The 23,009-nt window shown below is 40.6% G+C and overlaps 1 protein-coding gene across 1 annotated transcript in view; it reads left to right on the top strand.

Annotated features, from left to right (window-relative positions):
* Positions 1-23,009, top strand: part of NCKAP5 (NCK associated protein 5) — a 408,903-nt gene that overhangs the window by 94,374 nt on the left and 291,520 nt on the right. Inside the window, exon 3 of the mRNA XM_026647423.1 lies at positions 10,910-11,043. Within this exon, the coding sequence (XP_026503208.1) occupies positions 10,910-11,043 (134 nt within the window). The remainder of the gene's footprint in view (positions 1-10,909; positions 11,044-23,009) is intronic.

The following is a 23,009-nucleotide window of genomic DNA, read 5'->3' as shown; positions in this document are numbered from 1 at the left end:
ACATAATATTTCCTTCAACCTGAAAATAAACATTTCATTTAGTTTTCGAGCATGTTTAACTGATTTTTTTTTTTTATTACAAGCCAAGGACATTTGGAAACACCATTGCCAAACTAGTGTGGTGGTGGCAGAGTGGCTGTTGCCTCCTTATACGCTATTGCTCTGTCGTTGAAGCATTCAACTGGGATATGGGAAACTCATCTTCAAGTTCTCACTCTGCTTGATTTGGGTCTATCACATTGTGGTTGATTGCCCTAGCCACTATTCTGGGGTAAATCTCTCAATCTCTCCTGTGGAAGCTGTTCCACTTTGTGTAAAATACTCGAATAGTCATTGGAGCAGGGACTGAAACCAGGGGTGGGGAGGGCTCTCCTTCCAGGTGAATCCCATAACCATTATGCTCTATAGAATGTGTAGGACAGATGTAGATAAAGATCTCCTGTTCAATCATTCCTGGCTGCCTTCATAACTAATATCTAATCTAATTTTTAATGTACCTCTTGCATTTTCTCTAGTATAAACAAACCTCCTTGCAACCCCCTTCCCATACATTCTATGGTCTAAATGGTCTAAACAAAATCAACATTTGTATATACACAAATTTATTTGCAAATTCCTTGCTATGTATTTGTGTAACTCTACCACTTTTGCATATAAATCATTGAATTTACACATGCAAACGTTCCCCATGCAAATCTAGCACAGTTGACTGCAAGCTGTTTTTGTGCATGTGCATTTTATCATTTGGGTGCACAAGTGATTTCTAATATTCACTCTTCAGTGTGAATCTTCTGGTTGGTAGGCTATTATGCTCCTAATCACTACATCAGGCAATATTTTTATTATGGCATGGTTATTATGGAGAATTGTTAAATGCATAACTTCAGAAGTTCTTTAACATATCTACACACTGAATATACACTACTATAAACAACTCTTCATTTAGAATAGCAATGACTTAAAAAAACTTTTTTATATATAGACAAATAGTTTTGAGAGAGAATTATCTTCTTGTCTTGGTTTAAAACCTCTAGAAAAGCATTTGCTAGCAATCAGTATTAATTGCAAAGAAATTGTGTCCTTGTTTTCAAAATGCTTAAAAATATGTCAACAATTAATATTAATTTCTTAGGGTTAGTAGCCTTATCAAACAACCTTAACTTGTGTTTTAATACTTTGCAGGCTATTGCTGACATAATTATTCTTGTATTTTAGGAGAATTAATAGTTACCATAGCAAATCCATTGTCTAATTCAGGGATCGGCAACGTTCGGCACGCGGCTCGCCAGGGTAAGCACCCTAGCGGGCCGGGCCAGTTTATTTACCTGCTGACGCGGCAGGTTCAGCTGATCGCGGCCCCCACTGGCCGCGGTTTGCCGTCCCAGTCCAATGGGGGCAGTGGGAAGCGGCGTGGGCCGAGGGATGTGCTGGCTGCGGCTTCCTGCCGCCTCCATTGGCCCGGGACGGTGAACCGCGGCCAGTGGGGGCCGCGATCGGCCGAACCTGCCACGTCAGCTGGTAAATAAACTGGCCCGGCCCGCTAGGGTGCTTACCCTGGTGAGCCGCGTGCCGAACGTTGCCGACCCCTGGTCTAATTTCTCCTTCAGGTTACACATATTCAGAAAAGAAATAAACACAGGAACACAAAGGACTGAATTCTCATAATATACCGAGGTCCTTTTTCCCTACTCTAGCAGTGTAAATTACATTTATGCCCACTTTAAAGCCCCTTTGTATTTAAATAGAGATGTCCAACAGAGCCTTAGTGTACATGGGCCAAAAGATTAAGATAATAGATTTAGACAAGTTGTGGTAGTGGTCGAAGCTATGTGATAGGTAAGGAAACCATAGAGAACAATTTAATGTCTTAACTCTCATTGAGCTCAGTGGGATTTGAGAAGTTGAGCACTTTTTGGGGGAGACACCATCACCTCACTGGATTGGTCTTCGGTCATTAATAAAGCTGAGAACATAATAATCAGCCAGTAATTTACAGAACAAATTTAGCCTGTTTTTCTCTTTGTGGGATATCAAAGAGGAGGTCAGAATTTCTGCAAATGTATTCACCATTTGAATGTAGTCAATAAACATTTTTCTCAAATTTTGTATTGATCGTAAATATTCCAGATTGGAATTGTGTTGCTTATATAATTGTGTCGCTTAAGATGTGATTGGTCACATAGGATTGTTTCTGTTCCTGGACTGGAAGAGAACAGAAGCACTTTTGGCAAGAATGTTTACACATGCAAATTTAAAAAAGTATTTTTTGCAAATATTCATGCATGTAACTCTTCAGTTTTGTTCACAACATCTAACCTGTAAAACTGGATCACTCAAACAGTCACGAGAGTGAATACAAACAGTGCCGAGATCATGTGCAAAATAAATTCACTTTAAAATTCTAACTCATAGTTGTTGGGAAATGGTTGTGGTATTTGATCAACCCATCTCTAAACACATGAAAAAGAGCAAATTCTTTTTGGGTTAAAAACCAGACTGAAAACCATGGCGGAGATTTTGCAAGAAGAAGTGATCAAAGATGAGTCAGAACACTTTCTTCAGAAGCTTGCTGACGACAGGTTTCAGGGGGGTAGCCGTGTTAGTCTGTATCAGCAAAAACAACGAGGAGTCCTTGCGGCACCTTAGTAAATTTGTTAATCTCTAAGGTGCCACAAGGACTCCTCGTTGTTTTTGCTGATGACAGGGAAGCTGGAGATGGAGTAGCAATTAGCAAGCAAGTAGGTGAAGTGAGAGTTATTTTTAAAAAGGAGCGTGATAGCAGCATTCCTGAGTGCAGGGAAGAGGAACCCCCGATGATGGGGAAAATAGTAAGAAGAGAAAGAAAGAAAGCTACAACTAGAGAAAATTGTGGCAAGAGTTTGTGCAGATAACTTCATTGACAAGATAACCATGGTTTCCTGGTGTTTTTTTAAAAAATACGACTTTTGTTTCTATTTTCATTTTTCTTTACTTCCCATCAAACCTGTTGCACTCATGTATCCCCCTTCATTACGTTTATACTCACTATGGAACCTTAAACATGGAACTAGCTAATGCTTTTCTGTTCACACCCAATCAATCACTTTGCTCAGTAGTAAACTTTAACAAGAGAGCTACAAACACACAGAATTTAGTAGGTGATTCAGGAATGCTGAATCTATTTCCATCACAAACAAACCTCTTTATCTTGTCCTAGCCTTTCTGTGGGCTGGGTTTGCTTCTTCAGTCTCACCATTTTGTTGTCTTTTTGGTTAGAATGAAAATATTGTCCTTATTTTTGTAGGTGAGATTAGAATTGCTGAGGGACACTTTCAGTGTATACTGCACATAAGTGATTTATATCCTGAATTCTGCAGACTGCTTAGCTGTGGGAGTTTCACATTCATACTCTTATTTTTATCTCCAGAGTCCTTTGCGTCTCTAATTTTGGATAAACTAGACACGCGCGCGCACACACACACACGCAAAACACCAATAAAATAACACTAAGATTGCAAAGTCAAGCACTCATAATTTAGTAAATGCCGGAATTAAGGTTGCTAGTGCAACCTTAGTTCAGCCCACTTGCATATATGCATTTATAAAGTCTTGTCCAACATCCCATAGGATCTGTGGTAAAGTCAGGAAAAGAACTCCGCTGTTTTGGATCCCAGTCCAGTGCTTTGCATACAAAAGAACATCCTTTCTGTCCTTGTATCCCTCTGCCTCATTCGCTGTCCATCTTGTGCACTGAAGGAAGTATACGAGAGTCCTGTGGCACCTTTAAGACTAACAGATGTGTGACGGGTTGGATCACAGAAACCCCCTTGGGAGCTGCCACCCGATGTGCCAAGACTACCCCTGCTTCTGTTTTCCCTGCCAGCTCAGGACTACAGCACCCCGTCTTGCTGAATTAGACACTCCAGTCCACTTCAACACAGACCCAGGGTCTGAATCACTTGTCCCAAAACTGCAAGTTTACCCAAAAACAGCTCACAGGAGTGTGCTTGTCTTTAGCACTCAGATGCCCAACTCCCAATGGGGTCTAAACCCAGATAAATCCGTTTTACCCTGCATAAAGCTTATGCAGGGCAAACTCATAAATTGTTCGCCCTCTATAACACTGATAGAGAGATATGCACAGCTGTTTGCTCCCCCAGGTATTAATACATACTCTGAGTAAATTACTAAATAAAAAGTGATTTTATTAAATACAGACAGTAGGATTTAAGTGGTTCCAAGTAGTAACAGACAGAACAAAGTAAGTCACAAGCAAAATAAAATAAAATGCGCAAATCTATGCCTAATCAAACTAAATTCAGATAATCTCACCCTCAGAGATGCTTCAGTAAGTTTTTCTCAGACTGGACACCTTCCAGGCCTGGGCACAATTCTTTCCCCTGGTACAGCTCTTGTTCCAGCTTAGGTGTTAGCTAGGGGTTTCTCCATGATGGCTCCTCTCTCTCTCTGTTCTCTTCCACCCCTTTATATATCTTTTGCATAAGGCGGGAACCCTTTGTCTCTCTGGGTTTCCACCCCCCCTCACTGGAAAAGCACCAGGTTAAGGATGGATTCCAGTTCAGGTGACATGATCACATGTCACTGCAAGACTTCATTACTCACTTGCCAGCACACACACATACAGGAAGACTCACAGGTAAACACAGTCATCTGCAGACAATGGTCCTTGTTAATGGGAGTCATCAAGATTCCAAACCATCATTAATGGCCCACACTTTACATAATTACAATAGGCCCTCAGAGTTATGTTTTATATTTCTAGTGGTACATTTATACAAATCAGATGATCATACTTGGTAGATTATAAGCTTTGTAATGATACCTTACAAGAGACCTTTTGCACGAAGCATATCCCATTTGCATTATAGTCACTTATCAAATTTTTATAAAACTATCCCAGTTACATTATATTCACTTATTATCATGTTTTTATAAAACCATATAGACTGCACAACGTCACAAGATGTATTGGAGCATAAGCTTTCGTGGGTGAATGCCCACTTCGTCGGATGCATGTCAATACATCTGTTAGTCTTAAAGGTGCCACAGGAGACTCTGTTGCTTTTTACAGATCCAGACTAACACGGCTACCCCTCTGATACTTGAAGGACGTATGTGTCCTGCACAACTAATAGTATGTAATCATGTAATTAAAAACTATATCATAATGCATACTCACAATGGAGCTGAATTAAGTTTGCTCTAGAAATCTTAAGTATAATAGTTCCTAACTTTGCGCATTTGCATTGCAACCTTATTGTTCTTTTAATGTAATTTTTAAGGTACTTTTATAGGTTTTTTTTTTTAAAAAAAAGCAGACTGACAAAACAGAAATTCTATCATGCCGACCCATACTGATCCTCCTGTATTGGTCATCAGCAGGATATGAACCTTTAGTTCCATAATACATACTTCTACTACATGAGTTAAAAGAGTAACCAGTAGCAGTAATAGGCTGTTATCCTGTATGAGTCCCAGGCATTTGTGACATACATGTTGCCAGTGGCTTACAGAACTCTTCGTTGGACAGTAGAGGAATACTTGCAATCAGGAATCTTGGGCACTATTCTTTGCTGTGGAAGGGGGAGTGTGGTTTGGTGATTACTGGAAGTATGGCCACATATATGGATCTGACACAATTGTTCTGTAAGGCAGTGTGGCTGAGTAGCCGAAATCTGGGTTATATTCTTTGCTTTGCCTTTAGGGACCTTGTAGAACCTATCAATTATCAGATCTGTAAAATGGAGGGAATGATACTTACTCGTCTACTACCTAATTAAGGGGTATGAGGCTTTTCTCAATAATAAGAGCTTTAAAGTACACAGAATTATTGATATTGATCAGGAGGGAGTGGCTCAGACCACCAGGAAAGCTGGATTTCCAGACAGAAAACCTTGCACAAACATGGAAGCCAGAATTGAGTCTATATTCAGAGCTTAATATGGGGAATAAAGATGAGAAGATGAAGGTAAAGCTTTTTTACTGTCTCATTGGGGAGGGGGGAGTTGGGAAAAAGATGAGACTTAGCCAACAAAACACTGGAACAGCTGTTGAGTGTTTTGATGAGTACTGTGACCCCAGATGGAATGAGACAGTAGAGAGATACTGGATTTTTTTTTAAGCCACTGCCAAGAAGTAGAAGTAGGACTATACTAACTTTACAGGCCTGGGAATTCTGCCATCCACATGCAACTTTGGAGACATTAAAGATTCCTTAATTAAAGACAGGAGCCTTTGTGGGAAATGTGATTTCAGCTTACAAGAGAGATTGTTGAGAGTAACAGATCTGACTGCAGAGAAAGGACTCCAAATAGCAAGGGCAGCTAAACCATCCAAGCAAAGGATCAAAATAATAACAGCCACTGGTGGAGAACAAGTTTAGAGGCTCAAGCTAAAGGAACCCAGGAATCAGGAGAGAGACAGACCGATCATGGATGCAGATGACATGTATATACTGTGGAAAGCAACACTGATGCAAAGCCAGCAGCCCATACATGTTCTCAGATAGAAAAGGAGCTGCTGACTGTTGTCTTTGGAATGGAACAATTCTATCAGTTCACCGTTAGGCACAAGATAGATGTGCAGGCAGACCACAAGCTGCTAGAAAGCAGCATGAACCACTCCTGAGTGCACCAAAGTGACACCAATGCATATTACTGGGTCAGTGCTATGAAGTGAGGATAAGGTACTGCCCAGGAAAGTCATGACTGGTGGCAGATACAGTGATCAGGGCATACCTTCCAAAGTACAACAGAGATGGATCTGTGGAGCAGGAGATATTGTAGCATGTTCATAGACTACTGTCATATCTCTGAGGGGAGGGTCCAGGCAATCCAAAAACAGCACCAACCAGGCTGGGATGCTACAGGCAGCAAAACTTTCATACTCAAGAGCTGGGCAGATCTCAAGGAGAAAGTCCCACAGGAGGTTGTCCTATGCTACCAGATCAGAGATGAGCTGTGTGTGCAAGATGGGGATTTTGTTTAAAAGGAACTGAGCAGTACTCCGACCAGATTTAAGAATTGATATCATTAGATGGGTACACACCTCACACCTACGGATAGAGGTATGCATGATATGAATCAGGGAGTGTACCTGTATGTAGCCCCCCTTTCCTCCCTGGGTTACTCAGGAGCAGGCAACACTCATCTGTGTGCCTGGGTGCCTGATGTTGTTCAGAGGCCCCTCTAGTAAAGGGTGCCTACATGTATGACAGGCATAAATGCCCAATTGAGAGCGACATGGAACAGTGCAAGGGGAGAAAAGAGTATAGGGACCAGCCACAGAAGGAGACTCTACAGCCTCAGGAAATCTGAATCTGACCCTGGGAAAAGGCTGGATTACAGACCTATTCACTCTCAGTAGCAGGAAGTACATGGTTACAGTAAGTTACTACTACATTTTTCTGGGAGAAGGACTGTATGGAGGACACTCAGGCAAGACCTGTGATCTGGAAACTGATGGTAATTTTGTAAGGTACAACATGCCCAACATGTTATACTCAAACAATGGGCCACAGTACTCTGCATCTGAATTTGAACGATTCAGCATCAAATTGGAATTTTAACACAAGATATCTTCCCCTGGGTAACCAAAAAGCAATGGGAAGGCAGAGCCAGTAGTAAAGTTGGCCAAGAGACTGAACAGACTGACTTAACAGACAGAAAGGGGTCCATTGCTGACAACGTTGGACCATCGCAATACACCCTACAATACCTAGGGACTAGGTATTAGCCTAGCACAGGGACTGATGCGTATGGGGCCAGAGAACCAAGACTCTGCTTCCCACTAGGGGTAGTCTGTTGCAGCAGACTGTGGAGACATACAAAGGAATAATGAACAAGACACAGAAGCAGTTAAGAGAATGCCAAGCTAAGCTTATAACTTGCACCTACAGTGTAGCCAAGACCCGAGTCCACTGTACAGAGGTGATCAGGTCTGGCTCCAACCTTCAAATAGCCACACAAAGCAATTGCAAAAGCAGCAGTGCAAATAGCAGTGGGTCACAGGTCACATGATGTGGTTATGTACTCAGGACAGCAGGGGAGACAAAACTGAAGACCACTGCAGAGTAGCAGCAGACGGCTGGTACACCCAGACAAACAGGGCAAGGTCAAGACCAGGAAGACTCAGAAACAGCCTCAGCTGTCCTGATGTAGAAGTCAGAAGAAACAAGATATATGGACAGCACAGATGGACAACAGGATGCCACCCACCAGAATGAAAACAGCAACAGATGGAAGCAAGTCCCACATGAACAGTGATAACACAAACAAGAAGTGGGAGACTTGTTAGAGGAATAGCACGCCAGGACTGTGGGTGGTGGCAAAGGCCATGTCTCTGTGGTGAGCTATGTACTAGTCACCTCTGGCCCCACCAAGTCAGCAAATGCTTGCACATGATGCACAATAAAATTGTTACAAGATGAAGCATGCTGCATGGAACTTGGAGGGAGGAGCACAGATTTCAGGAAGGAAGAGTTTGGAGGAGGGACCAGATAGTCAGGAGATGTGCACATAGCTAGAATTCTAGCTGCACCATTTCTGTAAATAATTTTCCTAATAAAGAACCAGTTTAGTTTTAGAAACATGGAATCCTTTTATGTTACAGTATTACCCTGCATGCAATACATGAAATGCACATCAACCTGCTGGAGTCAACTCCCTTAACTTTGCCTGAACCATGTGCTTGCTTGGGTTGAATGTGCTTGTGGGCAGTCCCTGGCTTATTGCAGGCAATTCTTGCTTGGTACAGGCATGACAGTTCAGCTCTTCACCCAGTAATTTCTCCTTTTCTCTGGATCAGCCCCCACTGGGTCTTAAGCATACAGATTAAGCAGCCAGACATTTCTTTTTCATTTCATTTTCATTTTCACAGCTGCCTTTTGGCTCCAGGAGTTCCTTTCTTAAGCCCCCCATATGGCAAGGGAGATGCATCTATAATTCAGGCTATCATCAAAAGCATTCAGCATTGGCCAAGCGCTGCTCCTATTGGAATCATTGGGCATTTCCCCATTGACTTCAACAAGAACAGTTAGGCAAATACTGAGCACTTTTGAAAATCCCACTCAGTATTTTTAAGCATGAATTACTCCTCCATGCTCTCATATATTCAGGATTCTTGTAGTGTGCGGTGCTGAGCACCTTCTGCCAGATGTTGAGCACTCTCAACTCCCAATGAAGTCAGATGAGTCTGATACTATTGAGCATCTTGGAGAATTGGGGTCTGTGGCAGAACATTAATTGGATAATTTAATTAGAACAATAATTTATTTTCCAATAATTTATTTCCTATTTGAAAATTTTCATCTTTGAGATACTAGGTATGGCTAGCTAGACAGAAGCTCTGTATTCTCTTCACAATTCCCCATATTTTTCCACAAGTATATAGATATTTCATTTAATTCCTTGCCAGCCTTCCTTTGTGGCATCTGCTTATTTATCACTGTCTTTAAGATCCCTTATCCACTTGGTAATGCTCATATTTTTGGTCCCTTGGTTACTGCTATTATAAATTATTATCCAGCAAGATTTATAGCTGTGAGACTTGTATAAATAATCTCCTCTGTTTAATGGCTTAACAGTAAGAACCCTTTGTTATTTTGTAATGAAACCATATGTATAATTTCTTGATACATTTTTTGTGGGTATGTCACAAAAATTTAGGTCAGTAACAAACGTGCATCAAAATCTTTTTGACAGGCCGCAAAAATTGTACCACATCATGTTTACAGTGATTCTCAAAGTATATAAATGGTGTACGTAATGTAATGTTATGATGCTTTAGCCTTTTCATAGTCAACTCATGCCCAAGCTCTTTCTCTAGTAGAACATTGATCAATTGATCAGTTTCTTATTGACCTATTTGATGCTGTCTCATTTAGATGCTTGTGGAATAATCAAATACAATTAGAATTTAATTTCTATGTTGTAGGATCTCGTGGATAGTGTGTGTATTTTTTTATGGTTCCAACAGTGGGTTTTGAAGCTGCTGCTGCCTTTTTCTTTTTTTTTTTTGGCAAGTCATGTGTAACCTTTTGTTCGAAATAGGCTTTTGAATTCACTACATTTTGGAGCTGAGGTTAAGAGGCTCATAAGAATTAGCATGTCATAAAAGACATGTACAGTAGGTACAGTATGCTGGAGGTGCTCTGTTTTTAGTCTGTGTTTCTAAAACTCTTTACCTAAATATCTTTTTATAGTGGAGGGTGTTATTAAATTTCTGAAACCTCTCTCTCTTTCTTTTTGGCTAGATACCTAGATTTTTAAAGCTAGATTCTTACCATTGTATTTTATAAAAATAAAATAAACTCTGCTCCATTGATGGAGGATGGGGAGAGAGACTTTTTATTTTAAAGGCCTGTTTTGTTGATTTCAATGAGTCTGTGAGCCAAAGTAGAGCAGCTAAGATACAGATATGTTACAGCAGTCTTGTAGATTTGTGACCCTACCAAATCCTAAAATCTGCTGTCTCCATAGTAATTTGCATTAACAAACTGAACACACAGAACAAGTGGAAAAATTAGATATTTTTTTTCTTTTATCCTTTTTTGTGTGTATGTGCATTCAGTGTAGGATATTGGATGTGGAACAGTGGAAAAGTAAAAGTCCTTATTGCTTGAGAAGTTTAACACACAAGTAGAAACTTAGAAATCATATTGTAGAGAATATCCCTTTACTAGAAGGGGAATGGACTAGATAGCTTACTGTGTTAGGCTTTTTTTCCATCTCTAATTTATATTATTCTAATTGTAGCATTTATTTGATTAAATATCAGAATCAAACACACATGACCTTTTTCTTATGACATTTCATAAGTTTTACTATCTTTATCTTCAAAAGGAAGCACCTTTATTTTTTAAATGTGGACACATACAACTAATATATTACCTCTGGTGATATATTTTCAGCGCGAGAAGCTGATACATGAGTTGGAGGAAGAAAGACATTTGAGACTTGAGAGTGAAAAAAGATTACGGGAGGTGACATTGGAGTCGGAGCGTAGCAGAGCTCAAATGCGTGGATTGCAGGAGCAGTTTTCGAGGTACGTTGTGATGATAAACTTTATTCACAATATAGAAAGAACGTTTTGATACAAAAGTGCCTGAAACCCTTTGACAGTGTGCTCAGCATGAAAGGAGGCAAAACCTCTCATATAATTAATTGGGAAAATCCATTATGCTTCTGGGTAAATGATTTATACGGCCTATAGAATTTAAGAGGATTATACCTTGTTGTAGAATTCCATAGGATGGTGTAAACAAAATCTGTGGAAATGCAATTACTATCTGTTATATTTCCCAGTGTGTATATATATACTCCCAGTATTTTTCTGGAAGATCACAGGGCTTCACATTTCTCAAGAAATGCATGCAGTGGCCAAATCAAACTTACATTTTCTTTATTATTCGATATGATGAAAAAACACTGTGCCTTCATCACCAATTGAAAATAATGCTTTTTTAAATAATTTAATAAAATGTGATAATTTCTTATGATCCATTGTCAAATATATAATATCCTAAAGGGTGCAGGCTATTTCCCTGTTTCAGCATACTTTAGGACTGTTTCTGCATTGACTTTAATGGAATACTTTGCTTTGGTAGGAGTCCACCCATATGGATGTCATTACAGGATTGGGTCCTTAAGTTATTTCCATAGTCAAACACTTAATTGAAATGGCTGAGACATGGAATAGAATGCTGTATGGTTTTTATAATACACAATGAGGTCTTCTACTGCAATTCTGAGTGGCTTCTGTTCACATGGAGAAGAGCAAGCAGAATCAGAACTGAAAATGGAGTTTCACTTTGTATGGTGTCCAATGAGACAGTGTTTGAGTATCAACTATTTCTCTCACAAAGTTCCATTTTGTTCATACAATGAAAGTGAGCTGTCTTTTTGTACAGCACCTAGCAGAATGGAGTCTTGGTCCAAGACTGGGGCAATACAAATAAATAATACAATTATAGATGGCCAATACTTTGGAAATGTTAGGAAAATATATTTCTGTTTTTGTCAAAAGTTGATGAGAACTTTCCATGAAAAATATTGAAAACACATCACACCTTTTTTGAGGTTCCAGCGTGGTGTTCTCTTTAGATGAGTCCCATTGAATAATTCACAATAATTTAAATCCATCTACTGAACGTAGTTGGTTGGGATTTTTTTTTTTCCTGTTGCATTTGAATCTTAGTTTCTGGAAAAAGTGCTTAAGCTCCTGATTATAAAACAATAGTTTTGTTGAATTTAAAACTTCCTGAATTATTTAAGCTGATGCAGTACTGTTAGCATGTATTGTGTCTTTTTGCCATAAATTTGTAACTGGATGTTGTGACTGAAATTTTCCAGTGTTTCGTGCACAAATCTCTTCACCATTCCTGTAAAAACGTTTGACTAAATCTCCAATAGCTCAACAAAATGACTACCTTTGCTTTTAATGAAAATCCCTGTTTGTATGGCAAATTAATCCATTTCTTTCCTTCCCATTTCTTTTCACAATGTCCTCTTCATCACAGTGTAGCTGTTTTAAAACAGATTTAGTTAAACTGGTGCAAACCTTTGTGTGGACACATTTATATTAGTTTAAAAATGGTTAAATTTGCTTTGCACCTATACATTTTCCAGTGCAAGCTAAACCAATATAAACCTGTATTAAACTGTTTTAAGAGCATTCATCACATAGTTTTGTACCAGTTTAACAAAACCCACCTATTGTTAAACTAGTGTGAATTTGGGTGCAATCCCTTGCCCCATTTTAGTCATCAGCAAAACTCCCACTGATTTCAGTGGGCCAGGATTTTATCACTTGTATGTAGACCAGGTATTTGGAAGACAGTACTACATTGTTTTAAACTCCATTTCCATTTGGAGTGTCACCTTTGTAACCATGAGGGCTGAAAACTTTCCTCTTTTTTAGTGAAAGTTTTCATGCTGCCGAGGATTATGGCGCACACATCATATTGATTTATCTTGGGACAAGTGAATGTTTCCAGCCCCATGTTAGTAGGGGGCTGATGCTGGTGAAGACCTGTGCCCCAGGGCAGTAGTGTAGTTGAGGGGAAGCTCAGGTAAATGGAGATTATCTACTTCTCATTTGGAGAATATGAAGTTTAGTTTAGCTTAGTTTACCCATTTCTTTTTTTCCTAACTACACCACTGTTCCAGAGTTATGTGATATGTCAGTTGAAGAATTGAAGGAAAGGAAAAAAATTACACTGGACCAAAAAAAAGTGTGTAGTGAGGAGACAGAAAGTTAAGGGGAAAATGAAAGCACTTCTAACAGTAAATACGTGCTATCTGGGAAAGGATTTTCTGCACCCAAATCTTCTGGTTTTCAAAAGAGAACAGAAAATCGGAGAGAAAAGCAGGTAGCACATCATAGCTTTGCAAGTCTGCATATCTCTGTTACTGAGGCTAGGTCTACACTACAGCGGGGGTCCGACCTAAGATACGCAACTTCAGCTACGTGAATACCGTAGCTGAAGTTGCGTATTTTAGGTCGGCTTACCTGGCGGTGAGGACGGGGGAAAGTCGACCGCTGCCGCGCTGCCGCCGACTCCGCTGCCGCCTCTTGCCGCGGTGGATTTCCGGAGTCGACGGCAGAGCGATCAGGGATCGATTTTATCGCGTCTTCACTAGACGCGATAAGTCGATCCCAGAAAACCGATTGCCTGCCGCCGGACCCTCCGGTAAGTGTAGACAAGCCCTTAGTCAGTGTATATATATTCATGCCTATGCACTCCATGCAATATAGTAATTTAAACAGAGATTTGGAGCAAGTGCTCAATCTGTCTTTCTCCCTCTCATAAAAATATTTTCTCCACATCTTTAGAAGAATGAAACATGACACTGTAAACTGACCCTTTTGTAATCAGCGTCAGAAAGCTCTGTTCATATCTTAAATTACGTGAAAACTTTAATGTACCTTATAAGCATTCAATTTTGAGTGCACAGTCCTCTGTGCGAGACTCCAGAAGCAGACTTTCTTTTGTATTGATTAAGTCCCAACATCTACTCAGTCAGCAATATTTCTGGCTGAGATTCCCCCCAAAATCAAAGTCCTCCTTTTTAACATCTGTAAAAATCTAGACCCTTAAAATTACACCGTGGCTACAGTTTTAATGTAAATGTTTGACAGTTACTGTGGAAGAAGGAAAATATTTTTCACAAACCAAACGTTCTATACCTTGATTATATAGTGTACTGTGCAGATAGGAGCAATTTTACTATTAGATGTAGTATGTGTTTAAAATATTCAGAATGCCACAGAAAAACACTTTAACCTTAAATCCAAAATCTTTACATTGGAGTTGTGTACAATGATTCTTGTGTTGTCTTACAAAGCATAACATGGGTATGGTCTGCTGTACTCTCACCTGTTGAAGTCTGTTGCTTGTTCGTAACAACTAAATTCCATGAGACTTTATTGGCATGACTAACCATACAAGTGTTACTAGACTGCATAAAAGAAACCGAGCCTTCAGGTATCTATCAGAGTTGGGTAAGATCCATCCAGGATAGGGGTAAACATTGTGTTTAGGATTTGATTTCCTGTTTCCATTTTTCAGCAATGGCCATTCCTGATCCACTGGCACAGGGGTGGCCAACCTGTGGCTCCGGAGCCACATGCGGCTCTTCAGAGTTAATATTCAGCTCCTTGTATAGGCATCGACTCCGGGGCTGGAACTACAGGCGTCAACTTTCCAATGTGCCAGGAAGTGCTCACTGCTCAACGCTGGCTCTGCCACAGGCCTGGCCCCCACTCCACCCCTTCCCGCCCCCTCCCCTGACCCTGCCATGCCCTCGCTTCTCCTCCTCCCATGCAGAGCCTCCTGCACTCCACGAAACAGCTGATCGGCAGAGCTGCCGGTGGGCAGGAGGCGCTGGGAGTGGGTGGGGAACTGATGGGGGGCTGCTGACGTATTACTGTGGCTCTTTGGCAATGTACATTGGTAAATTCTGGCTCCTTCTCAGGCTCAGTTTGGCCACCCCTGCACTGTCAGATTGCTACATAGTGTGATCCAATCTCTGCTGTCTTTCCTTTCTTCCAGGGTTAGATACAGTTTTTCGTTACTCCTTTTTGCTTAAATGATTTTTATGATTGCTTACAATTTGAGGAGATTTCTTTCATGTATTTCCTTGTATTTTGGACATTGGAGTAGAAAGTGCCTCTCAGTCTCTTCTTGGCTGCTCTGGGCTTGGATTGTGCTTTATGTCTGATAGTTTCATCAACTTCTTGTAGCAATATGTGCAGTGACTCCCAAGAAGAACCAAAACAGTAAGTGTGATTTATAGTATCATTCCAGAAGGTACATAAGGAGTATACAGAATATAAATTGATCGCATTGTCTTCTATACATCATCATATTGTACCAAATGTTGCTTGAATGCATGCAGTACATAGGAATCCATGCTGGGATTAAATGTTAAAGCAGTAATAGAAGTAGATCTGTCTTAAATTATTTTGATTACTATTTAGGTCTACAGAAAGCAAGTTTAATAAAATGCATAATTGTATAGTGAATCTGTTAAGAGTAATTGAAGCTGCAAGGGTGAGTTCTACTTTGTTTACATTACACAAAATTTTTCACCTTAAGATGGCCTTGGTTATAGATGTCTACATCTGTTGCTGAAAAACTGCAGCTGACTTTTAAGAACGCATGCTGCTGGAAAACAAGGAACTTTATCCAGGTTTTGGCTGTAGAAATCTGACAAATTAGATGTCTTAGAATTCTCATTTCATTGTTTCAGTATTCCCCTCACACTAATATTGACCATAGGATTATATCTGTCACTTCTAACAGGTGGAACATGACCATTACAAATCCAATAACACTTTGCATAAGATGACAGTATGTCTCTCTAGTGGGTGCAAACATGTATTCTTTAGCTTGCTCCTGGTGTTTTTGATTCCTCCTGCTGTATTCTATTTGGTGATGTTGGTGATGCCTTGTCAGAAGATCAGACCAGAATTGATAACTAATTCCCTACCACTGGGGATGAAGGGATATTTTGCACTTCTGTCAGAATTTAATCACATCAAACTGACCTAGAGATTGTAACCTGCTTACTCCCCAGAGAAGCTTTATTGCAGTGCACAACAATCCATCTATGGCACAGACTGAATCTTGGGTAGAATGGTTTGGAGATTTATAAGCCTTGGTACACCTATATAGCCTAAAGTGGTAGGGTCATTTTGTCTAACGTCCATTTAACACCAGTCAGACTATTAATCTTATTTCAAAATCATCTTTGGACATTCAAATGTAGATACATTCTCCTGCTCATGGGGAAGAGGTTGTAAATTTGCTTCCCCTTCTCCATTTATCATTAATCTGAGGTTAGAATCTCTTGATCAACAGATTACCAAATAGCTAAAAGTGTTTTAAATATACGTCTCTGATGGAGTCATATGAACATCATAATAATAAGGGGAAGGACTTTTCCTCTGAGTTTAAGCCATCAGATTTATGAGTTAGTGCAATCTCCTCTCCTTCTGTATGTTTGAACGGAATCTCCATGGCTTCCTTGCATCTTTAGGAATGAGCAGTACTATCGTAAAGGAGTACTTGTAAAGGTCTTATCTTTTTAAAAACTAACATGATTAATCTGATCAAGTCAGACAGTCTTTGAACCTTTTCTAGGATCAGGCAGTCTTTGGCCTGGTCTACACGGGACGGAGAGGGGGGATTCGATCTAAGTTACGCAACTTCAGCTACGTGAATAACGTAGCTGAAGTCGACATACTTAGACCTACTTACGCGGTGTCTTCACTACGGTGAGTCAACTGCTGCCGCTCCCCTGTCGTCTGCGCCTCTTGCGGTGGTGGAGTACAGGAGTTGACGGGAGAGCGCTCGGGGGTCGATTTAGACGCGATAAATCGACCCCCGCTGGATCGATTGCTGCCCGCCGATCCGGTGTGTAGTGTAGATATACCCTTTGTGTCAGAACCACTTTTAGATTTAAGTTGCAAGCCTGCTAAGATGTTTTCTGTGTACTCAGCAATTCCTTCTCTTGAATTACTTACGCAAAAATAAGATGTTTAGTATAGTTCAAACATGCATGAAGTAAAATGAGCATAATGAAAAATCAGTAGCTATTTCATTAGCAATGGTCAAAGCCTAAAAGGCGTTTTTCACACTGCTTAAATATCTTTCTAGGATCTATAAACAGTCCAGAGATTCTGTAGGACCCTGCATTTTAGTTCCATTACCATTTTAGTTCTCTGGTGTAACAATTCCAATAGATTTTTCTCTCTTCAACCACTGTGGAGACAAATGGCACTTCCCCTGTTTAAGGGACTAGCTAGATAATAAATATGACTCCTGCAAAGCTCAGACAATTTTTCCTCTTTGGAGAGGATGTGGAAGTTCTTGTTTTCAGCGGGTCCTAGCCTTTCTAGGCCTAATGGATCTGCAGGTTAATCCCATGGAACAGCAAGATACTTTGGCTTGGTACTTAGAGACAGTTTGATGAACATTCCTAAGCCTCCAAATCCACAAAAAGGAAACAGAGGAAGGGAGAGTCCACGTTGCCCAAACTGTCCTTTTGGGGCAGGATTATTGAGAAGGTGGGAGTTGAGGAAAATTGGCATAATTATTTACTTCATTCCTTTCACCTGGGCACTGGGCGACTGACTTAGTGGATGGGGGAAGCAGTAGATATGATACATCTTGATTTTACTAAGGCTTTTGACACCGTCTCACATGATATTCTCATAAGCAAACGAGGCAAATGTGGTCTAGATGAAATTACTATAAAGTGCTGCACAACTGGTTGAAAGACCATATTCAAAGAGTAGTTATTAATGGTTCACTTTGCAAGTGTGAGGACATATCTGGTGGAGTTCTGAAAGGGTAAGTTCTGGGTCTGATATTAGTCAATATTTTCATTTAATGACTTGGATAATGAAAAGGAGAGTATGCTTATAAAGTTTGCAAATGACACCAAGCTGGAAGGGGTTGCAAGGAGGAGAGGATTAGAATTCAAAATGACCTTGACAAATTGGAGAATTGATCTGAATTCAACAAGATGAAATTCTGTAAAGACAAGTGCAAAGTACTTAGGAAGGTAAAATCAAATGCACAACTACCAAATGAGGAATAACTGGCTAGGTGACAGTACTGCTGAAAAGGATCTGGGATTATTGTGGATCACAAGTTGAATATGAATCAGCAATGTGATACAGCTGTGAAAAAGGCGAATATCATTCTGGGGAGTATTCACAGGAGTCCCATATTTAAGACATGAGCTGTAATTATCCCACCCTACTTGGCACTGGTGAGGCCTCAGCTACATTATTGTGTCCAAGGCTGGGTGCCACTCTTTAGGAAAGGTGTGGATAAAACAGAGACAGTTCAGAGATGAGCAACAATAATGATACAAGGTTAAAAAAACTGGGCATGTTTAGTATTGAAAAAAGAAGACTGAGGGGGAACCTAATAACAGTCTGCAAATATATTAAGGGCTGTTATAAAGAGGCTAATGATCCGTTGTTCTCCATATCCACTGAAGGTAGGAAAAGAACTAATGGGCTTAATCTGCAGCAAGGGAGATTTAAGTTAGATATTAGGAAAAACCTTCTAACTGTAAGGGTAGTTAAACTCTGGATCAGGCTTCCAGCGGAGGTTGTGGAATCCCCATCACTGGAGGTTTTTAAAAACAGGTTGGACAAACACCTGTCAGGGATGGTCTAGGTTTACTTGGTGCTGCCGCAGTGCAAGGAGCTGGACTTGATGACTTCTCGAGGTCCCTTCCAGACCTACATTTCTATGACTCTTATGATTTGGCTGGTTCAGGTATGGAGGCTTGACCAGTCTCATTTTCAGATTATCTCTTCCTAGTGATAGAACAAAAAAATCAGCTTTGTCTGTCAGCAACCTCACATATAATTGACAATATAACTTTGTTGAATCTACTGCAGACCCTAATGGGGAGAGGGAGACAAAACGCTATGTATTAGAATCATAGAATATCAGGGTTGGAAGGGACCTCAGGAGGTCATCTAGTCCAACCCCCTGCTCAAAGCAGGACCAATCCCCAACTAAATCCCCAAATCCCTAAATGGCCCCCTTTCAGATTTCAGATGGGGTCTGTTTATGATTTCTCCATTCTCCCCAAGGGCTGTCTTTTGCACAGATCTTCAGGGACCCATCCTAACACCTTTTGTATTCAACCTGCATGTGCGCTCACTGTGGGAGGCAGCTTGTCATAAGGATGGAGAGAATTTATATCTGAAGCTGACCTTGTAACACTTACCCATGGTTGAGTTACCTCCAGATTTAATTACTTGGTGTAAGCCACAGATCTGGTGCAGAATGCAACAGCCTGTTAACGGTACTTAGAAGTGCTGACTGAAGGGTGCATATGGTGCCTGTCTGCTAAAGACTGCAGTGGCTTCTTCTTTGCTTCCAGCTACAATCTGAAATGTTGATTTTGATCTTGAAAACCCTAAATGGTTTGGGTCCTAACTACCTGAGACACATTGGGGCCCAGCTGATGGGCAAAATCTCATAGCGCCTAATTTGGCTATTTCGGTCGTGGAGGTTGAGTGTTTTCAGTGAAAGGTTGCCGAACCCACTTTCCCCATTGGTCTGAGAGGACTCAAGTTTCTGAGCTTCAGGGCACAGTATGAAGCCCATCTGCATATTGGGGCTTTAGCCTGAATGGGGGTGGGTGTCTGTTTGTTTAGAGCTGACAGTGGAGAGATGAAGTTTGTTTTAGTTTTAGTTTACAGTGGTCAGTTGAACATAGTATTGTTCTTATTTATTTACATACACGTGCACCTGGACAATGTGATGGGCATATTTAAATAACAAAACATAAGAATGGCCATACTCGGTCAGACCAGTGGTCCATCTAGCCCAGTATCCTGTCTTCCAACAGTGGCCAGTGTCAGATGCTTTAAAGAAAATGAACAGACTAGGACAATTATTGAGTGATCCATCCCCTGTCATCCAGTCCCAGCTTCTGGAAGGCAGAGGTTTAGGGGCACCCAGAGCATGGGGTTGCTTCTCTGTCCATCTTGGCTAATAGCCATTAATGGATCTATCCTCCATGAACTTACATAATTCTTTGTTTCAATTATACTTTTGATCTTAACAATATCCACTGGTGATGAGTTCCACAGGTTGGCTGTGCATTGTATGAAGAAGTACTTCCTTATATTTGTTTAAAACCTGCTGCTTATTAAATAAATAAATAAATAGATGAAAGTCAGGAGGAGGTGGTGCAAAATGATTGGACACCATCACTAGTGTGACTTATCTAAATAAACAAAGGTGAAACTGTAATGGCAGATAGTAGTTAAGGAAGACCAAACAGGTTCTATTTTGAACAGCTCCATACTTTACCTCTTGGAGTCTTATCTGGCAGGACAGAAGAATTTTTTCTTAAGCAACTGTGGTCCAGATTCCTAGAGGGAAGTTCCACAAGGTGGAAGTTTGATTTGACAGTATCATTTCTCTCAATTCATGTGCTAGTCTGGACCAGCCTTCTAGGCTCTAAGCTATATTTTAATAAGGAAAAAATAGAGAAAGATGGTCTCTTTATATCCGGCTTAAATCTATCAGTTTTTCCATTCCAGATGTGAATGTGGTTAGCATAAATTGTGTTTCTTTTGTAGTTTAGAAATAATTTCTTTGGATTAGAGAGTACTCATGCCTAAGTACCTTAAATGTGGTTTTTCTTAGAAAAAACAACAAACAAACAAACAACAAAAAACAGACTTTCTCACCATGGTCTTTTTTCTGTTATGGCGTAGGGGATTCATCTGCATTGGTGAAAAGAGAGATCACATATTGTCATTATCAAAATATACCTCACTGTTGTCACTGCTTAAAATGACTATAGAATCAGTGTACACTCCAAAACAGTGTCAGAAGTTATTCAGTGAAGAGAAGTTATAATTGGCTACATTCATATGACACCTGTTGGTTTATGTAACACTTGTAGAGAACACTGAATTGCCTAGCCCCAGGCATTATTAAGGATGCATATATTTCCTGAACACCTGTAGGCTGTTGAGGCACTAAAGCTGCAGTAATAGTCAAACCTGTCTCAATATCCTGACATACTCTTGAATAATGTGCATTGCTGTTCTCTTGAATCTCTTATTTGCTGTGAATACTTCTTTTAAGGGGTCCAGGAAATGAGTAATTTGTGCTGCCATGGCAAAACCAGACTAATTTATTTATTCTAATGCCCACAGTTTTACTTTGTGTCTATGTATTGGCTATTTTGTAATTCTATATATGCCTCGACTACATATGTGCATTTCTGGCAGGCTCTGTCTATAACATGCCCATCAGCTTTGTATCAGAACACTAACCAGCACAGAGCTGTCTCAGGTCTCTTGGCTAACATTACAATTTGATGGTTCTTTTCCTTTGTTTAATATCATTCAATAACCTTAGAGTTAGTCTATGCTCATTTTGGCTACCCTTTCTTTGAGCACATACAAAATGGTGCTTAAGTTACTTACAGGTTCTGAGTACATCAAAAATACAGACAAATTCAAGCTTAGGTTCTCATACTGCTCTTTGGGTATATGCCCAGAGCATACTCCTGTTTAGGGGGCATGGTGTTGGGAAGTTATCTCTTTCAGAAAGGCTCCACAGTGTTTGGCTTCTGTGAGTCAGGAGACGGTGGGGATGGGAAGGTAGTTCTGACTGGTCTACACTGAATCCTACACACACATAACAGATCTTGGGAGCAAACTGTTTCAATTTACAGTAGACAGTGTGTAGTAACTTACGCTTCTCCTCCATCTATAGTTTGGTGCATTTCCTTCCCCAAATGGGGTTCCAGATGATGCCAGGGAAACTCCAGACAGTATGTCTCCTGCAGGAGTTCTGCAGTGCAGGGAGGCAAGCAATAAGGGCTGCTGACCAGGGGTCAGGTGGCATTATGGACACAAGTTCTCCAGGCACAAGTAGTGGAGAGGATGGAATTCTTCACCACTGCCACAGAACAGTGAAAAGCGACAGAGTCCTGTGGCACCTTATAGACTAACAGAAGTATTGGAGCATGAGCTGTTGTGGGTGCGTCTGACGAAGTGGGTATTCACCCACGAAAGCTCATGCTCCAATACTTCTGTTAGTCTATAAGGTGCCACAGGACTCTTTGTCACTTTTTACAGGTCCAGACTAACACGGCTACCCCTCTGATACAGAACAGTGAAAAAACTCCAGGAGCTGAAATTTGCAGTCCCTCCACAGCTCTGTCTGTGTTATTCCTAGCAAAGGAGACGGGGGGCCTTGTACTGAATATGACAGTACACAGTACTATGACATGCTACACCAATCAAAATCCAAGGCATTTTGCAATTTATTTTGCACTCTACAATAGGCACATTGACAGAGCTAATATCATTTACTTTCCCTAACCACAAATCAACTTTTCTTAACGCTTCTTTGTAAAGTACCTTGAAAATCAGGGACAGAAAAGTGCTAACAGAAGAACTAAGTATTATGGGTCCCTATGAAAAAACACACAACTGCCTTGACACTTTACAATCCTTCATTTTGAGATACTTTTACAGGAAGTATGTCCTTCAGTCATAAGGATACATTTCTGTTACTTATTATTGGTGTATAGTTCTCATAGATATTTTAAAAAAATGGTATTTTTAATGTGGAAAATATAAGAAGTACTGACAATATTTCTTTCCTGTGGAATTTGTCATAGTTTGGTTTCTTTGGTTTCTCCACTTTACAGATAGAAAAAGTGAGGGTCTGAAGTTGACAGGATCAGAGAAGTCCGGGGGTGGTGGGAGCGAGCAGCAATGCCAGCTGCTCTGTCTGCATCCAGGTCAGTTTTCCCATGTGGGTGCAGGAGGGGGATGCAGAGGTTAGGGGCACAGAAGGTGGGTAGGGGCTGGGGTGAAGAGGGCACAGTGCAGGGGTTAGGGGCGCAGGAGGGAGGTGCAGAGTATAGGAGTGAAGGGGGTGCAGGGATTAGTTGAAGAGGGCACAGTGCAGGGGTTAGGGGTGTAGGAGGGGAGTGCAG

This window comes from Terrapene carolina, unplaced genomic scaffold (genome assembly GCF_002925995.2).
Source record: "Terrapene carolina triunguis isolate 2854851 unplaced genomic scaffold, T_m_triunguis-2.0 Scaffold62, whole genome shotgun sequence".
NCBI classification, from domain to species: Eukaryota; Metazoa; Chordata; order Testudines; family Emydidae; genus Terrapene; species Terrapene triunguis.
Note: the sequence above shows the minus strand (reverse complement) of the source record. Positions and strands in the feature narration are given on the sequence as shown.